At 38.2% G+C, this 27657-nt stretch overlaps 1 protein-coding gene across 1 annotated transcript; it reads right to left on the reverse strand.

The window, feature by feature from the left end:
* Positions 1-1845: 1845 nt before the first annotated feature.
* Positions 1846-27466, reverse strand: slc7a14a (solute carrier family 7 member 14a). Its single transcript, XM_067453728.1, has 8 exons — positions 27172-27466; positions 18410-18909; positions 15887-16123; positions 10777-10994; positions 10515-10661; positions 7803-8011; positions 6528-7405; positions 1846-4908 (listed from the first exon to the last, which is right to left on the reverse strand). The coding sequence occupies exons 2-8, from the start codon at positions 18711-18713 to the stop codon at positions 4532-4534; spliced, it is 2370 nt and encodes a 789-aa protein (XP_067309829.1). The 5' UTR covers positions 18714-18909; positions 27172-27466; the 3' UTR covers positions 1846-4531.
* Positions 27467-27657: the final 191 nt, after the last annotated feature.

Genomic DNA, 27657 nt, shown 5'->3' on the forward strand with positions numbered 1-27657 from the left:
TCGAGTCGTCGAGACTGTTTTCCAAGATGGCGCCTGTCCGTGAACGCGTAATGCACTCTGTTTATAAAGTATCTTCTTATTAAACTGTTTGTACTCTTACAAAGTTCTCAATGCTTCGGTTTGCATGTAGGGACCCTCATTATGCTACCGTGTTAGTGTGAGGCTATTTTGAGCCTTGTTAGTGGTATTAACTAGCGATTTAATTTAGCACCCTGTGTCTACCCTGTGCCCCATAGACTAGCGTTATAAGATAATCTGTTTTTAAAGATAAAACTCTTTACATTCGATTTTCATGAAAACGCATCCCAGAGAACGATCTACTCGGTAACCATCTGTTAATTACCCCCAGGTTCATTTCTCACCGGAGTTGTCCTTTAAGAACATTCAAATAATACAATCCTATAATATATTTAATTTAAAACATATTTAATAAGAAAACCTGTTGTACAATACACCTGACTAGAGTAGTGCTAACATCAGAGAACCGACTGTACAAGATACAAAATGTGCTAATCCGTATGTAAGAGGGGACCCGATTGTTCATGACACTGTATTGTAATTTGTAATCAGTAGGATATGAAGTTTTGTCAACTACAGTGCTCATATACATGTCAACAGTCTCTTTCCATAGCCAATTTTTCACTCACACACACACACACACACACACACACACACACACACACACACACACACACACACAAGTAAACGATGAGAACTGATTAATGCTGAAATGGGGCATTTCTTGACCCTCTAATGTTCTTTGTATAATTCGGGAAAGTATCTCCATTTGAACAAACATGACAACGTCATTTACTAGTCCAAATACCTCTAAGTAATCATATTCTAATGTGGAAATACAGAAACCCTTATGCGCTAGTTTTAGCTTGTCTGATTTTCCTTGGAAAACCTATACTACTGAGCATAGAAATGGCAAATGCATATATATTAATATAATATTATAGTATATGTATATTTGTTACCTGATACTCAGGTACAAATTGTTACTGATTAAAATCTCACAGTACAAGACTGACCTTGAACTGACCAGAAAATTCAGCAGTTTCCAGAATGTTCTGAAAACACCACATGGCCTCTTAGAGGAAATGTCTGATTATTTGTACGGTGAGTTAATATCACCTGTTGCATAAGGATTATCTCTAACACAAGTAGTAGCCTATGAGTATTAAAGCAACTACTAGATATTGCATAAGCATAAAAGTGCATAATATTTACATACAGGAAAATATAAACATTTACCATCTTCCTCTCATCCGGGATTAGCACCAGGATATTTTGCATCAGGACAAGAGGAGGCTTCCCCCCCAAACAGATGACATACAATATAAGGACATCACATTTAAATTTGATTCAGGCTGATGACAGATGACACAAATGGCGTCCTATGAGTGCCTCATAGGAATAACACTTATGAAGACCCTCCCACAAAGGAGTGTGCTTCTGGTTGTGTCGATGTCTGCACCATACAGACAGAAGGGACTGAACTGTATGAATTGAACATAACAACATGCTTTGAGATCTCCAAACCATATTGTACCACATCGACCACCATTGCAGCAATGATAATGGAACAGTATGTCTCGATCTGTTCATCTCATTCCTCTGCATAGCCAGCGGCGCCCCTCCCAGTATGACCATGTTTGTTTTGTGCTCAGGTACGACCCTCGGATCGCTGTTATTCTAGGCTCACCACTCCACCCCACAGGAAACAGAGCAGGCCTGCTTACACAAGCCACCCATGTGAGGATTTTTATTACTTCTGATTTCGGGTTGTGTGAGAGACAGCCTTAAAGCGAAAGGAAAACCAAGAGTCACGCTTATCTGATCTGCAATAAAGGACTTTCATTGTTGCATGGAAGCAATATTAACATCTCATTACACAGTGCAACGGGAGAGCAAAACCACAAGTAGAAGAAACAATAAATAGATTCTTTAAAAAAATCATTGAAACCAGAATACATCCACTTCATACCAAAATATACAGAAGAAACAAAGATCAGATTTGCAAGGGAAGCCAATCTCGACATTTCCTGAACAAATACCGAACAAACTATGATAGCAGGAAAGATAGTTCACAAAGTACAAACACTGTACCTTTTCTCAAAGACAAATAACAAATAGTAGCTGACTTTAAACAGTGGAAACATTTTAGATTTTTTTTTCTCAGATTTTTAATAAAATATTATTACTTAAAGGGGTAGTTCACCCACAAATGAAAATTCTGTCATCATTTACTCATCCTCATCTCACTCCAAACATGTATGACTTCTGCTAAACACAAAACAACACATTTTGAAGATTTTGTTTTGTCAATGGGGTCCATCATTGGACCACATTGTCTTCTAGTCTATAGATGAAAACACTGAGGCATTTTTCATGAGAGTGAATAAATGATGACAAAATATATATTTTTTTAGTGAGCTATTCCTTTAAAACCTTGCCCTTCTTAAGCCTATTCTTATGTTCTAATATTAAATGAAATCAAAACTATTAAATCAAAATCAAACGTCTCCAGTTATGTGTTTTAGTCTAGAAAGAGGCCATTAAAAATATATGCTTTCGGCACTTTTCTTCAGAAGTTCTGCTGAACCGAGCCCACAAAACACCACCGGCGGTGCCTACGCTACCCCAACAGAGAACCTGAAGGTATGAAATGCCTGTAAAAAAATACTTCTTTTCGATATCTCACGTCTCCACACTGTTATATGGTGTTCTACTCTACAGAAGTAAAATTGTGTCTTTTGTCTGATACAGTAAACGAAGGATGCAGACTTTGGCTTGCTTTGTAAACAGAGGCCACTCAGAACGTGGAGGGTTCGAGGGGTGTACGGTGGGCAGGCTGCTACCCTCGTCTTCCAGAATGCTACATTTGAGAGTTACATCAAGTCTTTCAACGGTCACCACACATGCAAATACTCACGAACATAGTTTTACTCTGGGCCCCCCCGTACGTCTGAACATGCTACACATTCAGCAAAATGCCACGGCGACAAAGAATCACATCATAGACCAGATGCAGGGAACAAAACCAACCCAGGCCCCAAAATGAAGCTCTATACACTTAGAGAGCTAATGGGACTCTACGAATACAGCCTGCGAATCATTTACGGCAACTCAATTTTTAGTTTTTTTGGAACGTTTTAAAATATTTGTCAAAAACACGGGAGGGGAGACACATTTAAAGCAATATGGCATGATGTGCTCGGTGTGTTTCGAACACTTGTGGTTTTTTGAGGCCTGGCTTGGTTGTTTTTTTTGTTTTCAGCTGGCAGAGCTGTAGCACAGATAGAGTTGGACTGGACAGATTGGTTAAACGCCATGTGAATTATGGAAGGAGAGAACAGCAGAAGAGCACATCCAGGTAAAAGAAATCACAAGACGCTCTCCACCACATGCAAATTTCCCTCCCTCACCCTCTGTTTTCCTAAATCACCTCGCCTTTTTTTTTGTGCAACGCATACACTGACCAGCCGAGAGACACAAATCGTACTGTGGTCACACCGTCGGTATTTACACAGAGCGGCCTGCTTGCAAGGATGAAGCGGAGTCACTGGCACATAGGATGAATGGATGGTCGGTTGTGACACGTGACGGCTGACAGGCACCTTCAGCGGGAGAACAAACCCATGGATATGTCGACATCAACAGAAATGACAAACGAACAAGCATGGACATCTTGATGGCCATATTTAAAGCACACACTGACAGATGAAGGCACTATTGCAAGCAAAGTCCAATTACTATTTGTGACAACCTACGGTCCAAAACCTTACTTGGGCTAGATGTTTAAACGGAAGAGAATGAGGCCTTTGATTCTGTGGGGTGTAACTATTTTTCATATCATTCCCCCATCGTATTTTATGGCTATTATCTATCTTTGCTTCTCAAACGAACTCCTTGATTAAGAAAAACAGCTGCTTATTGAAATAACTGAAGTGTGCAAATCACTTGAAGTGTTTTAAGAGCTTCACATGGGAATTTTTCAGCTGGTTTTATATAGATCTCACAGAAAGACAGTGTCAAGGCTAATAGAGTGGACGTGACCTGTGAACGGACATCGTCCAGACAGCTGAAAGATGCTTATATTGGGAAAAGCTGTTGGACTGTGATAACTAACAGGGTGGTAATAAACTACACGCCGGTTAATACATTTCATGCTTGTTACTGTAATTTGGTCGGAGGGAATGTTGCTTTCAAGTGAAACATTAAACATATTTAAGTGCTGAAGAGTTCAGTGAAATTATTATAATTAGAATTAATTTAAAACTTGTTAAATTAATTTAAAAACAAACTAAAATATTTGGGCATTTTAGGTGCTATGTGATCCCCCAAAAAAAGATCAAAAGCCTTCTAAAAGTTAAATCCCATCCTAATCGTTCTCATTATCCTATCGGTAGTGAAAAAGGGCTGAAAATGAAGGAATAGGAGTACAATTAAAACTCATTGCTGAGACTAACAACCTAGCCCAAGGGTTCTGCAGTTGTTGGCAGACAAGTACATTCAGATTACATTCTCATTCCAAAGGATCGTCCAAATCGTCGTCGACCACCAGCGCCTCAAAGCCCGGACTGGGCTTGCCAGCTTTGCTTTTGGCTCTGCTGTGTGAGGTGGAAGAGGAGGTCCTGTGGTTGTCCACCCTGTCCAGGCCGTCAGGCTGAGGCTCGCTCTGCTCCTGGCGTTGCTGTTTCTGGTGCCCACCTCTGCCCTCATGAGGACCCCAGCTTTGGTATGGCCCTCCGTCTCCAGAAGGGTACAGATCATCATCCACTGCAAAGTTGTCATCCACGCCCACGTCGTAACGCTGGTATGTGCTAGCGTGGGCTTCCTCCTCGCGCGCCGTGATCTCTAGGGTGCTGTTCCACATGCCATAGCCGAAGTAGATCAAAACACCTGCAGAGACGAACACAAAGATACAGTGCACACACACAAACAGTGCACACGTGTTTTCCCTCATTCATCAAACATTTAGCTCAATTCATTGTTGACAAAAGAAACATCAAAAGACACAGCAAATGATTGGCAACGGAGACATTAGTCTCATAAGAGAGAGGAACATCTGGGTCATTCCTGTCATGCAATAGTTTTGAAATTTGTATGATTGTGTTGTCATTTAAGGAAGAATTTCTTTAAAATCGGCATGAAACGGAAGATTTGCGTTTGTTCTTCCCCCCCTTGATTATGTCTCGTATATGTCATTCATAAATGTATTTAAAATGTATTTAATAATTAAATAATGAATACATTTTTATAATTGTTATAATTAAATTATTTATTGTTTTAATTATTATTTTAATTATTTATTACTTTAATTTCAGAATATATATATATATATATATATATATACACACACAGTGAGGAAAATAAATATTTGAACACCCTGCACCCTACATTTGTAATCCAACTACTAACATGGCCAAGACCAAAGAGCTGTCCAAAGACACTAGAGACAAAATTGTACACCTCCACAAGGCTGGAAAGGGGAAATTGCCAAACAGTTTGGTCCAAAAAGGTCCACTGTTGGAGCAAACATTAGAAAATGGAAGATTCTAAACATGACTGTAAATCTCCCTCGGACTGGGGCTCCATGAAAGATCTCACCTCGTGGGGTCTCAATGATCCTAAGAAAGGTGAGAAATCAGCCCAGAACTACACGGGAGGAGCTGGTCAATGACCTGAAAAGAGCTAGGACCACCGTTTCCAAGGTTACTGTTGGTAATACACTAAGACGTCATGGTTTGAAATCAGGCATGGCACGGAAAGTTCCCTTGCTTAAACCAGCACATGTCCAGGCCCGTCTTAAGTTTGCCAATGACCATTGGGATGATCCAAAGGAGTCATGGGAGAAAGTCATGTGGTCAGATGAGACCAAAATAGAACTTTTTGGTCATAATTCCACTAAACGTGTTTGGTAGAAGAAGAATGATGAGTACCATCCCAAGAACCATCCCATGTCGTGGCCTAGCCAGTCACCAGATGTAAACCCAATAAAGAATCTTTGGAGGGAGCTCAATCTCTGTGTTTCTCAGCAACAGGCCAGAAACCTGATTGATCTAGAGAAGATCTGTGTGGAGGAGTGGGCCAAAAATTCCTCCTGCAGTGTGTGCAAACCTGGTGAAAAACTACAGGAAACGTTTGACCTCTGTAATTGCAAACAAAGGCTACTGTACCAAATATTAACATTGATTTTCTTAGGTGTTCAAATACTTATTTGCAGCTGTATCATACATATAAATAGTAAACAAAATCATACATTGTGATTTCTGGATGTCTTTTAATAGATTATGTCTCTCACATTGGACATGCACCTACGATGAAAATTGACCCCTCCATGATTTCTAAGGGGGAGAACTTGCAAAATAGCAGGGTTATTCAAAAACTTATTTTCCTCACTGTATATACTTTCCCCAAACCTTAGAATGGTATATGAAATGACCCATGTCAGGAATGACCAATGTAAATAAGATGCTGCCTGAATCAACATGCCCATTTAAAATAATATTGAAACTCACCCACAAAGCACCATACTCCAAATCGGATCCATGTGATGGTGGAGAGCTTGAGCATGAGGTAAATGTTTACAAGCATGGCAGAGGCCGGGACGAAGGGAACGCAGGGAGCCATATAGGGCAGGCGCTTGGGGTTCTCTGGCTGCTGGATGATGATGAAGATCAAGAGTGTGAGGACCAGCAGCAACAGCACCAGCAGCAGCACGGCCCACCACTGGCCATCAGCGATCTGACCTGACCCGAAGATGATGAGGGAGCAGAAGCAGAAGATGAGGATGAAGAGCAGAATGACGCAGCGCGTGACGACTCGGCCGGTAGCCACAGTGGGCCGATCCATCTTGCCCGGCAGGCCGAGCCGAATGCGCATGGTGTAATAGCGAGGCCCCAGCAGCTTCTTCAGCTTCAGCAGGTACACGCTGTCCGTCTCATCTGACTCAATGCCTGAGGACATGTCCACGGTGCCGTAGTTGGGGTGACTGGCAGTGTAGGTGGATTTGTCAGGCTTACCAATCAGCATCTCGTTGTCTCCCAGAGATGGCAGGTTCTTGGCTCCGCAGGTGTTTGTGGGAGCTCCTCCATAATCATCACCCTCACTGACCGGCGAGCAGGCTTCCTTCTCGCACTCGGCCAGCACCCCCTCCTTACGTTTCGCATTCTGCTCAGAGAGAAAGTTGACGAATCCATGGATGTCTCCTTCGGGCTGGTAACGCAGCAGTAGCACACACACCGACACTAGCGTGTAGGCTAGCAGAGTGCCAATGGACATCATCTCGATCAGGTCCCTCAGACTGACAAGCAAAGCCAAGAGAGCAGAGAGGAACCCCGACACCACACAGGCCACTGCAGGAGTCTCTGTGTACGTGCTCACATGGGCCAGGAACCTGCAACATACAGATTGTGCACATGACACCTTCAATCCTCCAATCACGAGAGGGCTGTGAGATGTTACTACCAAGTGTAAATGGCAGTGTATTTTGTCTGACAACTTCTGAACACATGTGACGGGTGTTTACCATGTGTAAACAGGGTGAGTCATCCAAACATAATTTTTTATCAAAGCCTTACCACATACCCATTATACTGGCTTTGGTATTAAATGTCAGGGCCCTAAGTGGCATTTATTTTGAGACTGCATAATAGCAGTAGCTTATTTCTCCAGCAGAGAATGATATTTAAATGACATTTTAATCATTTGCCATGTATAATGGAGACTGATGCATTAGTAAGCATCATTATTTGATCCTGTGATTACTTTTTTGTGATTTCGTTTCATAGTACCTGAAGAGCAAACCATCTCCTGCCATGGCGTAGATGACTCTCGGCAATGGGAAAAGAGAGCCCAACAAACTGACTGTCAGTCCTGCGATGGAGCCGATTGCCACTATGTATTTGGCAGTTTGGAAGCCATGAAGAGAAAACATTTCCATCAGAGGAGCATCTGTGTCAATTTCAGTGTAAGGGACCATCAGGGTGAGGATCACACTCACCTGTGAGAGAGGAAGAAACACAGTGTGATTCATTGACCTTAAAATAAACGGGTAAAAATTGCTGTGCCTTTAAAGACCACCTGTGGTAAAAAAGAAAGTTTTGTAATGTTGTTTATGTGTCTATATGGTGTTTTTGCGGTGCTTTAAGATAAACCATGTGCAAATGCATAAGTTAACACAATTGCTGAGCATTTTTCTCCTTTAAAATGAAGTGAACCAAAGTCTCAAAAACACAGTTTGAAATCAACAGTGTTTCTTACGTCACAAACTAACTTGTAACCAATCACGTCAACGTGCGGGCAGGCTTTAGCATATCATCATTACTATGCTGTGAAGCAGGTGAGTCTCAAGAAAAGCCAGGTTATCCCGTCGGTATATATTTTCAGTTGATATGAAAAATCAGTACATTTAGCAATATAGCGTGTGAATTATATGATGTATATTACAATGTCACGATTAACTATATGCCTTTCTCCACTGACGCTCTAAGTTGTTCAAAGCGTTTCTAAGGATTCTGAATTTTGACTACTTTCACACTGTCGATTTTTTGGATTGACAACCGCATTTATGTAGAGGTGTACAGTGTCGCGAAAAGTCTCATTAACACTGCAACTTACAGTAGCGTCGCGAATGCTATCTGTATGAACGTGCAACAAGAGTCAAGCCTGTATTCGCTTACTAGTAACCATAGCGACAGTGACCAAAGTAATATAAAAGATGGTGAAGTCCATAAAACTGAAAAGTCTTATTACTTGTGACACAGCATTAAGTCCAAATGAGCTGCGAGTTTATCTTCATTGTAAACATACACTAGTATAGCCGGACCCTCAAAAGGTGGGGTAAGTGTTATTTCAAAACCGTTTTACAAAAGGGACTTAAGCCGAGTCCAATAACAAACTTGTAGCCAATCAGCAGGTAAAGGGCGTGTGTACTATTGATTGTGAGGAGCGATTAGTGCACGTCCTTATTCAAAACTAACGATACACATGACGCCGGACATTAGCCGAGAACTAATATATGCCGGCTATTTTTTGAATATTGTAAAGTGCGATACAATTGTGCAGTGTTTACTACAGTAAAGTTGGTCAAGTGGATTTCCAAGCTGGTGTGAGTGAGTGGAGGCAGAGCTCATTTGCATATGTATAAAGCAAGGTTGAAGAGTTACATTCAAGCTAGTTTCAAGCATGAATAAATGTCATTCTGGTGATCAAAGATGAGGTTTAAGGCATAAAATTATCGACTATGGGGGAATTTAAGAAATGTCCCCATAATAAATGTGTCACTCTGCTTGTTAGTATCAAACTGAAATGATCAGGAACATTGTTGAAAAAGAACAATTATCTTCTAATTTTTGGAACCTTTGGAAGGATACGCAAAGGAATGACAGCCAGAAACAGTACAAGGTTTGACATACTTTTCTGGATTTTATTCTTATCATTGTTTTTCTGTTGTTTAGGACTAATAGAATTTATCCCGAATTTCTGAACACCAATAGGCATCATTAATGTGTTCATGTTTTCAAATATCTGGTGTTATAAAGTTGCAAATGTACAGTACAAGCTGTTTTTAAAATGTTCCTTTCAATAAATGGTCTATTTTTGCTGGATAGGAAGTATTGAGTTTTGAATGTGTCTGTTTTCATAGTACAATGTACTCTTTGATATCATAAGATCAAGGATGCTTTGATTAATTATGATACATTATGACCCATTTAATGCATTTCAGAAAATTCAATATCTTTATCTGTAACACCAACACACACATATGCACACAAACACAGACACACACACACAGACAGAGAACTAAAGTGCCTAGGCTAAAATTAGTCTTGGCGACAACAAAATGAGATCTGGAGGGGTGAACGCTGCTAATTAACAAGCTTGCTCCTCATCAGACAGCCATGTAGGTGTGAAAAGGAAGAGCCATTTTTGTAAAGGCAACTTTGTGCCAGCTAAAACCAAAATATACGTAATAAAAAATGATGACAGATAAAGAGTAAAAGAAAAAATTGAAATAAAATATATAGAATATACTGTTCTGAGATACAGGAAAGACTTGGTGAGTTGTGTTACTATGACAACCTCCTACAGACAGACAGCATAGCATGGCGATAAAGCTGGAGAGCTTTTAATAAAATCAGATATGCTGCATGAAGAGAATATTAATAATCAATGACTGTCTTTGAACACAAAGTAAAGTTAGCCTACAGTAAAAGATCTTTGGACATGCATCATTTATATTCTTAAATGGAGAAGTTTACATATAACTAGACTGTGAATGGCATCGAACTTAGTAAAACCTTTATCACCTGTCACACTTTACAGACGTAATTTAACAAACTTGAGTGTTAACTGGACAATCAAAACAGCCAAAGGACAGCAACATGTACAATTTTTACAAATTTTACATGAAAGAATTTTCAATTTGGTCAATGGTCTTAGTCTTTGTGTATGGAGAAAAGAGCCCAAAATGAGTGTACAAATGGTTAAAGCTATTTACTCACAGAGACATAGGCAGTGAGGCAGGTGACCAGAGAGGCAGTGATGGCATAGGGGATGGATGTGTTGGGACTCTTGGCTTCTTCTCCCGTGGTGGCTATGATGTCAAAACCAATAAAGGCATAGAAGCAAGTGGCTGCACCCTGCATGACCTGTTGGACAGAGAGGTTTATTATAGCTACAAGACAATGCAATTTTCTCATCGTTGTTTTTGCTGAGAGTCCCTAATGGATTGAATTTCAATAATTGATTGGAAATGTGATTTACCCCTGACCAGCCGTAAGGCAGGAATCGTCCCTCGTCCCAGTTGCTTACACTGACGAAGAACAGGCCAGCAATCATTATGAACACCCACACCACCAGATTGATGACATTCAGCACATTGTTGAACCCGACAGAATTCTTCACGCCTAGAGCAACTATCACTGTGACCAGGATGGCTATGACCAGGGCCAAGAAGTCCGGATACGACTGCTCCCCTTTACCTGAGGTGATAAAGGAGGAATTCACATCACATGGATTTTAAAGGGGGGTTTGCATGAGCTTTCACTTTTTAACTTTAGTTAGTGTGTAATGTTGCTGCTTGACCATATGTGCAAAGTTACAACACTGAAAGTTCAATGCAAACGGAGATATTGTCTTTTAAAGTTATGGCAGTTTATTACAACGAGCAATAACGGACTACAGCGAGCTTCTTCCTGGGTTGGTGACATCATAAACCCTTGCTAGTCACCGCAGATGTGACTTCTGCCCGTAATGGTAAGGGCCGTGGTGTTTCCGGATAACCTGAGCTTGGCACTTCAGCCAATAAAAATACAGGAAACTACATTTGGTCATCTAACCAATCTAAGACCATTGCGTTTATCAGAGGGATGGGCTTCATAGAAGCAGGAAGCAAACGAGTCGTTCAAAGGGGAGTGGAGACAGCGGAGTGGAATAAAGGTCAAATATAAGAAAAATACGCCGTTTTAAAAAAGAAGAAGTATTAAGACATGTTATACTGCGCCCCATAAACACAACTGAGCCTAGAAAAAAATAACGGAACAATCCCTTTAAAATATAACAAAGAAAGAATGTGTTGAACCAATTTTGATACTTGAAGGTTCAACGAGCTTAAAAAAGCATTGAAGTTTTATGGCTATTATTAGTTTGAATTCATTCAAATCTTTATGATCAGAGTGTTTTTTCTTTTGCAATAATAAAATAACGTTCCCAGAATGTTGCAGGGTTGTCATTTTTTAAATAACCTAAAAATAACTTACACTAATCACTTTCACTACTGGTTATTCGGGCTTTCCTGTAGCTCAAACAGTAGAGCGTGGCGCTAGCAACGTCAAGGTCATGGGTTCGAGTCCTAGGGAAAGCAATAACTGACAAAAATGTAAAATGTACCTTAAAATGCAATGTAAGTCGCTTTGGATAAAAGCATCTGCCAAATGCATAAATGTAAATGCTATTTTTCCCAATTAAAACATGCAGATGTTTTTGTGCAATGACCTGTACTCTGAAATTACTTTAATAGATATTTAAACTAAAATATGAATCCAGATCAATATAAAAATAATAATTTGTGGAGTTTGTTTCTATATGTTTTTTGTTTCTACTGCGTGCCTCTGAAATACATCACAATACTGAAATACTTCTCTAGCATGCAATTTCTCCTGTCTTCCACAGACTCATTACTCGTTACACATTTCTCACGTACTTTAAAAATGATTGGGGATTTTGTTTTACTGGCTGCCTAAAATATTCATTTATCGAGTAAAGCTTGGAACATACTCTGCAAGAACAAAGAAATATGTTTGTTTTCTCGAGGTGGCAAGAACAAGAACAAAGTTCGTTCTGGCCAGTACATGAATACTTCACGAGAAAAGCTGGTGCCGAACATCAACGTTTCTCCGCATTAACCCCGCCCACTTCAAATGTCTGACCAATCACACAATAGTTCTCAGACACCCGCAAGAAAAAAGTTCTGCTCAGACGATGTGTCGAGAACAAGCTGCGAGAACACCCAAACCAGGGCTGCGAGAACAAAATTACGTCATTTTGTTCTCGCAGCCCTGGGAGCGAGAACTTTTTTAACTATATATGACTCTGACCCAACCCATGACTTAAGATGTAGGAGTAGCATAAGATTGGAGTAGATGTCTCTCACAGATCAAACAAATAGGGCTAGGCAACAAACTCAAGCTCCAATGAGATTTCTCTTTTAAAATGTAGTGACCGGTGTTTTGTTTTGATCTATCCTCTTGTACTTCTGCGTTTGTCAGTACAGTACTGTATATGTTGGTTCAGAGTTCATTCATCCGCCGGAACTAGATTTGTGTACCTATTACCAGAAGACAGTGATTATGGTTTATAAAGTTAGAAATATGGATTTCTTACAAAAATGCATCCCTTCACTTCAGAAGGCCTTCTTTAACCCACTGGAGCCACATGGATTACTTGTATGATATATGGATGCACTTTTTGGGCTCCATAATCTCAGGTACTATTCACATAAAGCTTGGAAGAGCCTGGATATTTATGTATGGCCGCAAGAAAAAAGTCATATACACCTAGGATGGCTTGAGTAAATTATGGGATCATTTATTTTTAGAGAAAACATTTTTTTGTTAAACTAACCCTTTAATCTCATTGAATCTTGATGTCTGATGTACTCGGTAATTGTTATTAATTAAACAATGAATAAAAACTAAATATGGTTTTATTGCTGATACATACTTAATATACTGATTTTAGGCATCCATACATCCATCATGTCATGGGTGTGCTGTAGACATTAAATAACATCTGCGGATGGACGTTCTTTAACTGCTGCTTTGTGATGTTCTACTGTAACATCTACTATGGGATAAAAGCTGATTTGCCATAGTTGTTAACATGCAACAGATTAGATAAGTAAGTGTTACGTTTATGGTTATGTGGCATTTTAATAGTATCTGTATATAATTTAATGCCAAAAGCAACCCTTCTCTTACTTTTTTTAAATTACTTTTCTTTTCTTTTTTTGTATTTTGTTAAATTATTAAATAATCCATTACACCACCCTGTTTATTTTTGCTTTGTGATTTTTGCGTTCTTTGGTACCGGAGTAAAGACGACATCCGAGTAAAGAGGTTAGGGGAACGTTAGAATAACATTAGGGGAACGTTAAAAGTAATGTTAGAATAACTTTCTACAAACCAAAAACTAACATATTTCTGTTCAGAAAACTTTCCAGGCTAACCAAAAACAAACCTTTAAAAAAATACATTCTGGAAACCAAATACTGTTAGCTGGCACGTCACTCAGACGACATAGCGAGCTTAAATAGCTGTTTTTCACAACATGACAACAGCCAGTTCTCTGTTGACCCCTTAATGCAGTCATGAATAAATCATGTATTTCTAAAAATATTCGGCAAACTAACTAGGCCTAAAGCAGAAATAACTATGAACCATAATGTGTGCAGAGAGACACAGATGGAGGGATATTTAAAAGAAAAATAAGAGATTTTACTGCTGTTGGCCAAGTAAGATTATGTATTTTGGCACGAAATGCCATATTTTGTCTGGGTCAGACACAATAGCCTATATGTAATATCTGTCTGCAAACCAAACATGCTGTGGAGGAAGCAAATATTATCCTTTTTAGATTACCCAATACACTTATTTCATTCCTCTATCTGTAGTCTGAGGGTCTACAGTAGATGTATGGTGTGTCTTTTTGAGAATTTCTAAATGAAATGCAATTAATTATTTTAAAATGTATTGTACAATGGAGAAAGCGCTTTCTGATTATGCTATGTTAGCCACTTGGCTAACTATAAGACTAACTGTGTTGCTGTTCCGTTAGTCTTATCGTTACAACAATTAGTTTTCTGCGGGTATATCCAAACAGTTATTTGTCTGTCTAAAAAAATACATTCCATATTAAAGTGTCTTTGGTGTTTCCATGGTTTCAACAGAAATCACGGTTAACTCGGATATGACGTCATTGACAGGCGACGCATGGACACGGTCTGTAACACTGGTTAAAATATTGGATTTCTCTGGATTTAAAGCTGCACTGTGTAATTTATCCATCCGCCAATTCAAAACAAAGGCGTAGTTTTATGACGTAGTTGAAGGCGTACTTTAAATCTTTTGAGCACAGAATCTTGGGACATGTTGACTCATGACTCATGTTCATGGATGCGATTATTAATGTTACTGTAGTATGTAGCAGAGCAGGACTGAGTGTTGTGGAGCTGAGCAAAGCTGCTGGAGCGATTAATGAGCAACACACACCTCGCGGGCAGCGGGACTTTTATTATGAAGGGATGGGACACAGTCGCGGGTGCCATTTCTGCTTTTCCAGTCATGAGTATAAGGTAACGCAGCTCTGTTTATCATATTAGATACAATTAAGTGTGTTTACAGTATTGTTATGACGTTACTATGTGCGTTCGCTCAGCGGCTGCTGTGACACTTGTAGTGCTAAGAGTAAAGCATTTTTTCTGCCAAATAAAACTGGAAACTGAGGGTAATGCTGATATGAAGCAAATGACAGGCGACTCCCTCAGATGTCCCGGCTCCTTGATTAAAATAGTAATTTTCTCACAATTTACAAATAGTTCGAAACATTTGGGATATTGCAAGAACAAAATATGTAATACTGGCCTAATGGTTTTTTTTGGATATTTTACTGCAAAAATTCTACATAGTGCACCTTTAAACATTGTTGGAACATAGGTCAACAAAATATATAACATTGTTCTAGTGGTTATTGGATATTTTATTCTATAAATCTTACATATTGTGCCTTTAAAATGCATAATCAAGTAATTGCATAATAAGCATCCCATATACAAAGAAAAAGTATTTTTCACATGATTATTTTATAAAACAAAAGAAATTGCTTAAAATCATATCTGTTTAAAAAATAAATGTAATTTTAATAGCATATGCCAACCTACAAAAGTGCTTATTTTTCCTCTTCAGAAATGTAATTGGAGCAGATTTTTCACAGCGCAACACAAAAGCGGTGAGTTTTTTAACAAGCTTTTTTACTATTTCCACCAGACTATTGACTGCTAAAGTTAGAAGTGCCTTTTCTTTTGTGCAGCACTATTAACTCCAGTCTATTGATAAATTATGCCTACTGTAACTTCTGTCGTAATTACTGTGGATGTGTGTCAAGACTATTAGTGTGTCAGTTCTGAATTCTTACTTTGAAAACTGCAGCACTCAGTGACATGAACTCAATCGATTTAATAATAACAGGCTGTCACATTTTTTCTTGTGAAATAAAGATTTGCTGGTTTGTTTCAGAATTGAGATGAACGCGGGTCCCAGACATTGACGATTATACTCTAAACATAAAAATAACAGTGTCTAAAGTTGATGTCACTTACCCAGGCCATTGAGTGTTCCTATGTGGTTGATCATGAAGCCACTGATGCTGTGATTGGCCAGCGAGTCAAACATGCTGCTGAGTGCACTGGCTCCTGCTGCTGTACCAATCAGATACTCCAAAATCAGATTCCAGCCAATGAAAAAAGCCACAAATTCGCCCACCGTCACATAGCTGTAAGTATAGGCTGATCCTGTGGTTTTAGGCACACGCACACCAAACTCAGCATAGCACACCCCTGTGGAGAGATAACAATGATTACTGTAACACCTGTACTCCTGAAGGTTATCAATAAAAGCATGAACGTCTAACTGGTTGCTGAGATGGAATCATTGATTTTTTTCGGGGGGTGGGGGGCTGGAGTGTCAGATCAATTCTCAAATGTCAAACCCATACAATCCCAGAGGGACCGATAACAGGAGGAAAATCCCTCTTTACAGGCTGGATCCCTGTAAACCCCACTATAGTGAAAAAAGATAAGGATTATCTGTTTTTACATCAAAACCAATATGTACTTTCTAACATCAGGGCTATAGAGCAGTCCATAACCCGTGAAGCTGACATAATGTGATGTATCTTACGATGAAACCTGAATGGCTCTTGAATTTACTCACAGAGAAATCATTGGAAGGTGAAAAATGACAGATTCATCCCAGGATGGGGCCAGATTGAATTAAAGTTCACTAAAACAACGCAGTGACAATGACTTTTGGTTAGCCAGTGAACGTCTTCAGAAAAGAAAATGTATTTCAGATGATGAGTAAGTTATTGCATTTTTATTAACGATTATGAAGACAAAGAGGTGTTTTTTTCTTGCAACCAGGAACAGGCATTAGGTAAATAGGGTTCATTTCGATTTCTTACTGACTTGATAGTTTTAACCCTTTCTTGAGACAGGGTAAAGATGTTAAGTATGATTATAATAGGATATGTGTTCATTTCCCCCCCAAAATACATACAGTGTCAGAATACACTACCCTTCACAAGTTTAGTCACAACATTTTATCAGCAAAGATGCATTAAATTGATCAAAAGTGAATACTTTTTTAATGTTACAAAAGATTTAGATTTTTTGCTTTCTATTCTGGAATAGAAACTGGGAAGAAATTTGCAGTTTACACAAAAATGTTAAGCAGCACAACTGTTTTTAACATTGATAATAATCATAAATATTTCTTGAGCAGAAAATCATCATATATGGATTTCTGAAGGATCATGTGACACTGAAGACTGGAGTAATGATGCTGACAATTCAGCTTTACCTTCACAGGAATAAATTACATTTTAAAATATATTAAAATAGAAAAGAGTTATTTTAAATTGTAATCATATTTCACAATAATACTGATTTTACTGTATTTCTGATCAAATAAATGCAGCGTTGGTGAACTTAAAGCTACACTGTGTGATATTTCCCCCCATCTAGTGGTGTAAAGGTATATGACCATCCAGCGAATATTAGTTTCTGTTCCTCTCAATTCTGATTTCGTTTAACTCCTACGGTGGCCGATTTAGTCCAAGATTAACATGGCAATCCCCCTCTTCACATTCGACACGGTGCCATCGAGTGTTAAAACTCGAAAGGCGAAGCATGAATTTACGGGTATGTCCCTCTTTGGCTAATGTACTTTCAAGATGGAGGGGCAACATGGCGACCAGCATTCAAACCCCTCACCCGTATGTATTTTCAATGGCATATTATAAACTTACGAGAATACTTTATTACTTGAAAGAAGTAAATATACATTAATGAGCACATATATTTTTGAAAGAACTAAGTGTTTTTAGCTAAGAATAAACAAAAAAAGTTACACAGTGTAGCTTTAGGTGACTTCTTTCTTTCTTTTTAAAAAAATCTTACAGACCCCAAACCTTTAAACAGGAGTGTATATCATCTGTGACACATGTATGGAAGTCAAGATCTTTTACTTAAAATAAAGCTGAGATTTTTCTGAACATTTTGAGTTAAAGACAAAGAGGATAAGATTTTTTTTATGGCCTGTTTTGCTCATATTTACCACGGGTGTCAATATTAGAGGAGGACAGGACAGCTCATATTTAATAGCTATGTGGAATGATAATGACATGCTATCTAAACGCTGTTTCTGTTTCCATGAGTAGAAGGGTCAGCTGCATACAGGACAAAAATATTCCCTTCGTTTTCCCCTCCCTTTCATTTTTGGGTTGGTTATGTTGGTATCAACAGGGAAAACAAAATGGATTTCCCCTGGACTCTATTTTAGTTGCTGCATGCTGTGCACAGCTTCAACCTGTGAAGCTAATGAGCAAGTTGACCATGCGTCATCACTACACGTCAGGAGGCATAAAGATATACACGTGTTCACTCAGCTTAAGCCTGACTCAGGATCAGTGAATAAAGAATGATATTATCCTCAGTACAATAAAACTACCTAGGCCACGTTTCACTGGGGGAAGGTTTAAAGGAAGATAACAACCTCTTTTTTTCAGTGTTTTTCTCTTTTGCTTCGGATTGACTGGAACAGGAAGTCGGGGCGGCACTCACCTGACAGGATGGAGGCCACGGCAGCGATGATGAAAGACACAATGACCCCGGGACCTGCCATTTCCTTAGCCACCAGTCCAGAAACCACGTACATGCCCGTGCCTACACAGCTTCCCACTCCCAGAGACACAAGGTCCACCGTGGAGAGAACGCGGGCGAGTTTGGTGCCGTGGGCCCCCGTGCCACCCGTGCTCTCCAGCATGGACTCCACCGGCTTTGTACGCAGAACACGGGACTGGAAGGCAAACCAAGTGGCCCCCCATTGAACCCGCCGTGGGTCCAGTTTGGCAAAGAGCCCACTCATCCTGGAGCCACGATATGGATCAGAGGGCTTCAAGATTTGGGGCTGATACTCTGAGGAGGAGAGAGGGTCTGAGGAAGCTTCGGGAGATGGTCTTGCAGTATAGGGGTTCACACAGAAACCAGTTGAGATGTTCACCGTCCTTCAGGTCATTATCAGATGTTTCCACATGATCAGTGAGGGTGAAGGTGAAGCAATGCTGTGAATAAAATGAGATGACAACAGTGTGATCAATCATCATTTTTCCTTATACTTTTTCAAATAAATGCTGTTTTTTTTGTTTCTTTCTTTTTATCAAAGAGTTCTAGAAAGAAATAGCATGGTTTGCACAAAAAATAAGCAGCACAACATTTATAATAAGAAGAAATGTTAATTGAGCATTAAATCATCATATTAGAATGATTACTTAAGGATCATGTGACACTGAAGATTGGAGTAATGATGCTGAAAATTCAGCTTTACCGTCACAGTAAACCGTAACATTTTAAATATATTAAAACAGAAAACTTTTTTCAACTGTATGAATCACAATTCTCAAATTTTGATCAAATAAATGCAGCCTTGGTGATACTTCTTTCATAAACATTAAAAGATCTTACCCATCCGAAACTTATGAATGGTAAAGTAAACAAATATTAAATAAAGATAAGATATTAATATTTAAAAATGACGCATAGATGTAGTATAATATCTGTACTTGCATTAATAAATAATAACATATACTGAAATGTATATATTAAATATGAATAAATCCAATATATCTTTGTATGATGTATCATGCCTATTCATATAAAATGCCTAAACGGCCATTGGGTGACATCCTGCGAGTTCTCCCAAAGAGATGCATTTGCTGTTGTTCAAGTGTGTTTCATTTGCATTTTGAAGCAAACCTAAGGCTGTTGACTGATAAAGCCTTTGTCATGGTAAAAGCCTCTTCAAGCTAGCCTAAAGGAAATGTGCTGCCATATTCACAAGAGTTTATACCGCCTGATTAAACACTGACGCAAGAGCCCCTTCTTCCCATCAGCTATTTACTGATCTATGTGGAAGAAAGGCCTATTAGCCTAGTTTAACAGATGAATGAATGCTTTTCCGATGTAAAACATGCAGCCCAATATTTCGCCGCCATTGTGGATCACAAAAAAAGAAGATAGAACTCAGTCATGGGCACATCTGTCACTTTTCTCAGATAAATCATCAAGCAAATCATGTATATGCTAACAATATGACTCATTTAATTCAAAGACAGCGCTTAGATTTGAAACAGAACAGAACATTAGCATATTATTAGCAGATTTTCACATCGACAAACTGTTTATGGCATCATTCAAAAACAAGAGACCTTCTTTATAAATGCATGTTCACGGGTGTCTGGAAACTGTAGTGATGTTTCATGAGTCATTCATTTCCAGTCCATCCTTATAAAACAGGTCAAAAAGATTAAATAAATATGAACAATAAGCTTTTGTGGGTGGTACTAAATGTAATGGCTTTCTGTAAGAGTTTGTTGATTTGATATCTTGAGGGCCTCTTGATAGGAAGAAGCTGGAGATAACATCAACACCCATGTTGAACAGCAATAAAATCTCCTGATGAGCCCTGGTTGGCAGCCAAATAGGAACAGACAAAAAAACAAAACCCGACCTGTTCATTCCTGCTCTCATCGGCTTCATTTCCTATCTGGCATTCCTTCTCCTCTGATCTTTTCTCTCTCAAACATCTTTCATATTACCAACACATTTTTTACACCTCGTTTTACAGTCCTTTCCTCTTCCCTTTCACCACTAGCCCAGTTCCTTTTCTCGTTTAACTCATCAATCCTGTCACTTTGAAGGATTTTGATGGTTTCTCTCAGCTGTAATTATACTCTCTCTCCTTCATCCATGTCTAACTGTCTGCAGGATGACAGTGACAGATCGGAGGGAAGTCTGTCCATCACAGTGACTCAAGCACATGGCTCCTGACCAGGACAATGATTTGTCACACAACAGGCAACAAAGACTGGGTCTGTCTGTTCTGCCGATCTCAGCTTATCAATTACTTAAATGATGGAGTATGGTTTCAAGCCAAACAATAAACCAAGGTGAAGTCCTGCAAAATGTAAAAGTAATGGTTATGTAAAGTTCATATGCCAGTCCACAGTGTGCTGTTCAAAGCTAAGCAGTAACATTACACTGATGCTGTCCCTTTAGGGTGCTAGAAGAGAAGGCCTATATATTCAAAACTTGCCAATGACCTTATGACACACTCATGTATAAACTGTAGCCTGAGGTACAACACAGAGCATTAGTATTATTCAAATAGACAAGATAAAGCCATAAAGAACCAAGCCTAGACACAGCCCTGCCTGTATATAATACTTTCCACATGTATTTTATGCATTAATGGAAACATAAAAAATGCATGCAACCAGAAAAGCATAGCATAAGGTAAAATAATTTTGCACAAATATATACGCTGCCATTCAAAAGGTTTTAGAAGTATCTTATGCTCACCAAGGATGGATTTATTTTATATATATAGTGTGTTATCAGTAGTGTGTATAACAGTGTGTTATTCAAATTTAAAATACCTTTTTGTGTGTGTGTGTGTGTGTGTGTGTGTGTGTGTGTGTGTGTGTGTGTGTGTGTGTGTGTGTGTGTGTGTCGGGAGGCTTCAAGAAATTAATCAATTTATTCAGAAAGGATGCATTGATCAAAAGTGGCAGTAAAGACATTTATAATTTTATAAAAGATTCTATTTAAAATAAATGCTGTTCATTTGAAAGTTATATTCATCAAAAAATCCAGAAAAAAACTATCACATAAATGTTTTTAACATTGATCATAATCATAAATGTTTCTCGAGCAGCCAATCATCATATTAGAATGATTTCTGAAGGATCATGTGACACTGAAGACTGAAGTAATGATGAATAAAATCAGCGTCAACATCATAGAAGTAAATTGAATTTTAATATATATTTAAATTGAAAAACTGTTATTTTACATTTTTTGTATTTTTAATAAAAAAATAAATGCAGCCTTGATGAGCATAAGAGACTTCTTCTAAAAACATTATAAATCTTATAGATATGATATATGTTTACATGTGGCATATTTCCATCTAAAATGAGTAATAATTAATTGTTGCTTTGGAAAAATCATTGTTTTTATTATTTGGGGAAAGTTAGTGAGTGAGAACATGCATGTTCCACGCGTGTAGTGCATACTCTAAACCTATGATGGTTGGCATAACGAATGATATAGATGCTTCTTTAACCCAATTGGTGTTCGCTATTCTTGATTAAACTATTAGAGACAGAAGAAATATTTTCAGCATCAGGGTGGTTTTCATAATAAAAATGCATGTGTGCTTTTGAACAGTAATGTGTGCATGTGTGTGTGTGTGTGTGTGTGTGTACGTATGTGTGTTCAAAAAAGTTTGGTGATATTATTACAATTTAAAATATTTGTTTGCTATTTTGATATATTTTAAATGAAATTCATTCATGTGATGGCAAAGCTGAATTTTCATCATCATACTCCAGTCTTCAGTGTCACATGATCCTTCAGAAATCAGTCTAATATGATGATTTGATTCTCGTTGAAAAAGTGTTGTGCTGCTTAATATTTTAGTAAGAATCCATGACCATTGAAATAAAAATATTTTATAATTTAACAAATGTCTTTGTAGTCACGTTTTTGATCAATTTTAATGCATCCTTGCGGAATAAAAGTATTCAGTTCTTTTTTTTTTTTAAAGGATCTTTTGAACTGTAGTGTATATGACAAGAAAAAATCATATTCAAGCATATTCATATTCAGTGTGATATTCATGCCTCACAGTAGAGATTACAAAGCAAACAGTGGAGCCCCAGGTGGATGTCAAGTTCACCTAATGTCATGGCTGTCATTTAGGAATCAGGATAATTGGGTAATTGTGCAGTGCGGCTGGTACGGGAGGAAGTGATGGAAAGAGTTCGGCCATCTGCAGTCAATGTAAGAAGAATTGATTTCCATTGTGAGGTTATTGTGTGGGAAAAGAGAGTGGGCGTATTCTACAGCTTTTGTCGAGGAGGTCTGATTGATTGAACCGTCTCAACGGCGCTATCTAATAAACCTGCCTACTTGTTATTATTCATATCTGAGGAATACAAAAACATCATCGAAATGCTCCCCCTTACTGCTCTAACTGTACAACCTTATATAATAATAATAATAAAATATCTACTTTTTTGTCCAGTTTCCAACTGATGTTGATTCATCTGATGCAGTTGCATTTCATTTAAAAACACATACGCCATCACTAAACCCTAAATAAAACTTTAGGACCTGGTCTGTCCACATCCTGATAAAAAATTCAGGACATTTTTATTTAGCTCCAACACACCGTCACATGGTCTAGTCATAAGAAATATGACATACTCTCTGTCATATGGTGAAACATATTTTATACAGCTGTTTTCAATGCTACTGTCTGAATTCTGGTCTTTTTTATTGTTTAGCTGTTAGCTTTCATGCCATAGCCATTTAAATGTAGCCAAATATATAAGATAATAGCAGTATAACCTTCAAACTATAAATCTTACAATTTCAGGCTTCCTTTTCTCTGGCTTTATTTTAAATCACTGATAAATTCGGTTAGTTTTAAAGCCATTCCAGATGAGAAACTGAAACCCCAACTAGTCACCTGCCTTTCACTCTTCACTCTGTGCTAAAAACAGGGTGAATTTACAAGCAGGGGTTAAAGACTTCTCACCTTCTTCATTTCCTTGTGTGACACTACAGTTGCCCGTATTCAGAATCAGAAAAGGAAATCTTCCATCCCATTGTTCTGCTGCTTTATAATTTAAGTTTAACCTTAGAGTACAAGATTCAGCAAAAACACAGCCGAGCTCTGGCTGCAGCAGATGGTGTGTAGATATGATGGGCAGAGCTGCATTACTCAAATTACAAAAAGGGATTCAGACTAGATGTATTTTTTAATTGCACAGCTCTGCCAATATACGCCCTGGCAGAAGGAAAGAGAGATTGTTCAACAGGCTGCTCTCAAAACAGTGTTTTCAAGATTAGGATACCAGGCCCTACTGGCCGGATTACAGACATTTGTCTTAAATGTAACTGAATTATGCATATTCAGGTGGAGCCATGCATATGTTTTCAATTCATATTGTAATTTTGAAAAGATTTACTGCAGCACTGTTTAGAATCTAAAATGAGGATCAGCATGCAATTATTGATAACAAATAATGATCAACTGCCAACAGATTTTATTTAATCTTTTTGAAACTACTGTTATGCTTACCAAGTGTCCATTATAGTTTTTTGCAAAATATTTTTTTATTTTAACGTATTCCTCTGAAGGCATACTCCAGTCTTCAGTCACATGATCCTTCAGAAATCTTTTTAATATGCTGATTTGCTGCTCAAGAAACATTTCTTATTATAACCAATGCTGAAAACAGTTAATATTGTTGTGTAAACCATCTCGTCACGCATGTTCAATGCATCCTTGCTGAATAAAAATATAAATTATTTTTTTTTTTAAATCTTACTGACCTGCACAAAAAAAATCTGAATACTCAGAAGAAACTAACTCAATTATAGTGATGCTCGATTTATTTCCACCTGATCAGACTTGCTCTAAACTTTCTTTGTGACATGAAGAAACATAGATATCATCACCTTAAAATCACCTCACACTACACCCCAAAAACAAAAGCCCAAACAGAAGACATCAAACTTTGATAACACTTGTCTTCACCCACACACAGTCAGAGCTTTCCTCAGGGCAGTATAGTGCAGCTCCTCCCTTCTTCTTTCTTTCCCTCCTCTCCTCTCCTCCCCCTCCTCCTCCTCCTCCTCCTCCTCCTCTGGGCACTGCACTGTTACATAAACTGGCTGCTGAGAGGAGTGAATCTGCCTGGCATGAACACTAACACCATTTCAGGCCCATCAGATTTATTGCCATCTCTCCCTCACATTTCTAAGTATCAGGGCACTCCAACTAAATTAAACCAAATATTTAAGTACGGCACTCTAAAACTACTGTTTCAGCCACGTGATGTTTCTTGATGTTGTTTGACGTATATCAGAAGGCGTAACTTAATTATTTAATGAATTAACAAACTCTTCAACAAGACACTGGGTGATGTGTACAATGACAAAACCTTAAACATTACCACTTTACTTTCATACAATACAAAATGGTTCCTAAATAGTTGCCAGGCAGTTTACTATACAAATACTGCACTTTAAAGAAACGCATTTGGGTTTTTATAATGAAATGAGTATTTATTTATGTGTGGTGTCCTGTCCCCGCAGCTGTCCAGACTGCATTATGTCTGATGCTCAAACGCAGTGCTGCAGGTGGTTCTAATTGACCGAAAGCCCATAATAGTATTACAGCATGTGCGTAAACAGGACGAGTGACATCACAATAGTGGAAGGAGCTTAATGGGAGCCAGCACAAGTGTGGCTCATTGAGAAAAAAGCAAGTCATGCCCATGAACTCATGAGTCAGAGATCAAAAAGCAAATTACATGTGGCTTTTATGGAGCCAAATCAAATGTATTTACAGGCGGAATGATACATAACTCTTGATTAACACCGCCTTTTTTGAAGAATCTTTAATGTACACTAATGTGGACAATTGTCAAAGTTAAATCATAATTTTAACAGTAAAAAGTACAAATACTAGTGTTAAAATGTTTTAAACTGTAAGTTACCTTACCGTGTATAGTGAAAATGTTGCCATAAAACACAGTACAGATTATCGTTTTGAAGTAAAACATATGAATTATTTTATCATAATATACTTGTACTTTTACAATAGGTAAGGAACATTTCCCAGAAGTCCCTACTATGACTACTAACCACAACTATCCACAATAATGTGTTTAATGTTCCATTTAATTTTGTTTATTACTACTTACACTTATCTTTTGTCCTGTGACATGACTTTGAGAGTAAAATTAATATGAATTAGTAAAATACAGAACATATGATTGGATACAGTGTAATAAAATATATGCCTCAGCAGTATTGCCAGTATCTTGTTACTTAGTAACATATTACTCTAATCTGACTACTGTTTTCCAGTAATGAGAAATCTAATGCGTTACTATTTCCAAACCAGTATCCAAGTCACTGTGAGTTACTATTTTAGATTTACTATTCCTTAGTAAAAAAAACACAAAATATAATCTTCTTGCGTCTCGGGGAGAGCAGTTTTTCAGGAAATATTTTTTAATTTTAAATTTAAAATGTCAGGAGACTTCCAATAAAGTGAGTGTTGGCAAAAACATGTCATTTCTATGTTGAGTCGGCGGGGTGTTGTCTGTAACTGCTGAATGTAACTAATAAAGTAACTGGTAATCTTAATTAGTTACTTTTAAAATCAAGTAATCTGTAAAGTAACTAAGTTACTTTTTTTAAAGGAGTAAACGGATTACTTTTTTAAAAGTAATTGTGGCAACACTGTGCCTCAGTAAATCCGAATAAATAAGCTCAATAAAAAGCAAAAACAGAATCAATAACACAAACACATACACAAAGATTGATTATTAAATAAAACAGCAGAGACATACAAAAGCAATGGCAATAATTTTCGCTTCTATTCAACCGTTTAAAAATCGCCAATTGCCAATGGTCAGACAGACCATTGGTCCTAAGGAGGTGGCAAACATTGATTCTCTATACAACTATTGCAACATGTATTTCGGTCAAGCAGGTTAGAATTATCCTTACCAACTATTTGTAAGTAGTAGTCTGATATTATACTAAAATAAACTTAATAATGTATCAACCAGGACGTGTGTGTTTCAGCACCATGGTCAGCGCCGCTGTATTTTACACGCCCGATTATAAACAAAGCAGCATCCATGAGTAACTGCCATCATGTCATTGGAGATTAACCTCGTTTCACTGCTAGAGCTCCGCTATAGACACATCCACAGGCGGAGTAGTCAAAAGAGGCCATTGCTTATTTAAAAACCCAGTTATTAATAATGTAGACAATGCCTTTCTATTGCATAAAAAGCATGTTATTGAAATGTAGACATTCACTTGATAGCGATCTCACACCGCCCCTCCCGTTAAAAAACAGCCAGCCGATACTAAAACAACATGTTTCTTTTCTTCACGGTTTTTTTAAACATAAACGTGGGTGTTTTAAACTAATCATTGACGAGTTAACATCGTTTTTAAATATATATATATTAAAAAGTTAATTGCGATAACATCGCAGTTATCCCAAGAGACTGGCTTAAAAATAACCAATTGAATCGTCCCTGGTCGCTTTTAAACCAGAAAGAAATATTGAAAGAAAAAAGGAGGCAATATTAAAGAATGGTTTCTGCTTGTTTTTACACTGATTTTTGAACGTGTGAACTGTAATTTGCTCATATATTATTCTGATTTGGGCTGAATGGGGTCTAGTGCACATCCTGACCTAGTGTCCTGGTTTGGTCAACACTTACCTTCCAGGCTGCTGCCGCTGTCCAGCTGTGCCGATGCTGATGTGAGGTGCTGCGGCTCACAGCAGCGCGATACGGTGGCGTAGTCCAAAGGCAGGTGGATCCCAAGCAGGATGCATTTCCGTTTGCGTATCATATAATGCTCATTATACATTAACAATGATTTATCATAACTCAAAGCAGCCCTGAAGGCGAAAAAATCATCATTGTAAGGATTAAGGTCGTCGTAGGGAGGGATACTTCACTGATGCTGCAAAAAGGGACGTACGCTCGTGTAGTAACGCAGGGGTTAAATTATTCAGACGCTGCCTCCACGTGATACGCGAAAAAATTCATTATTTATTATCGTCGTCTACGTCAATGACGTTATGATATCATTGCGTGAGAACATCAAGCCCTTTTTTGCGACAGTCAAAACTAATGATCCGTCATCTTTCCTCCATGAAAAGCATGAGGCTAAGGAAACAGGAAGTACGCTCACTGCCTGCA

This window comes from Pseudorasbora parva, chromosome 9 (assembly GCF_024679245.1).
Source record: "Pseudorasbora parva isolate DD20220531a chromosome 9, ASM2467924v1, whole genome shotgun sequence".
Classification (NCBI taxonomy): domain Eukaryota; kingdom Metazoa; phylum Chordata; class Actinopteri; order Cypriniformes; family Gobionidae; genus Pseudorasbora; species Pseudorasbora parva.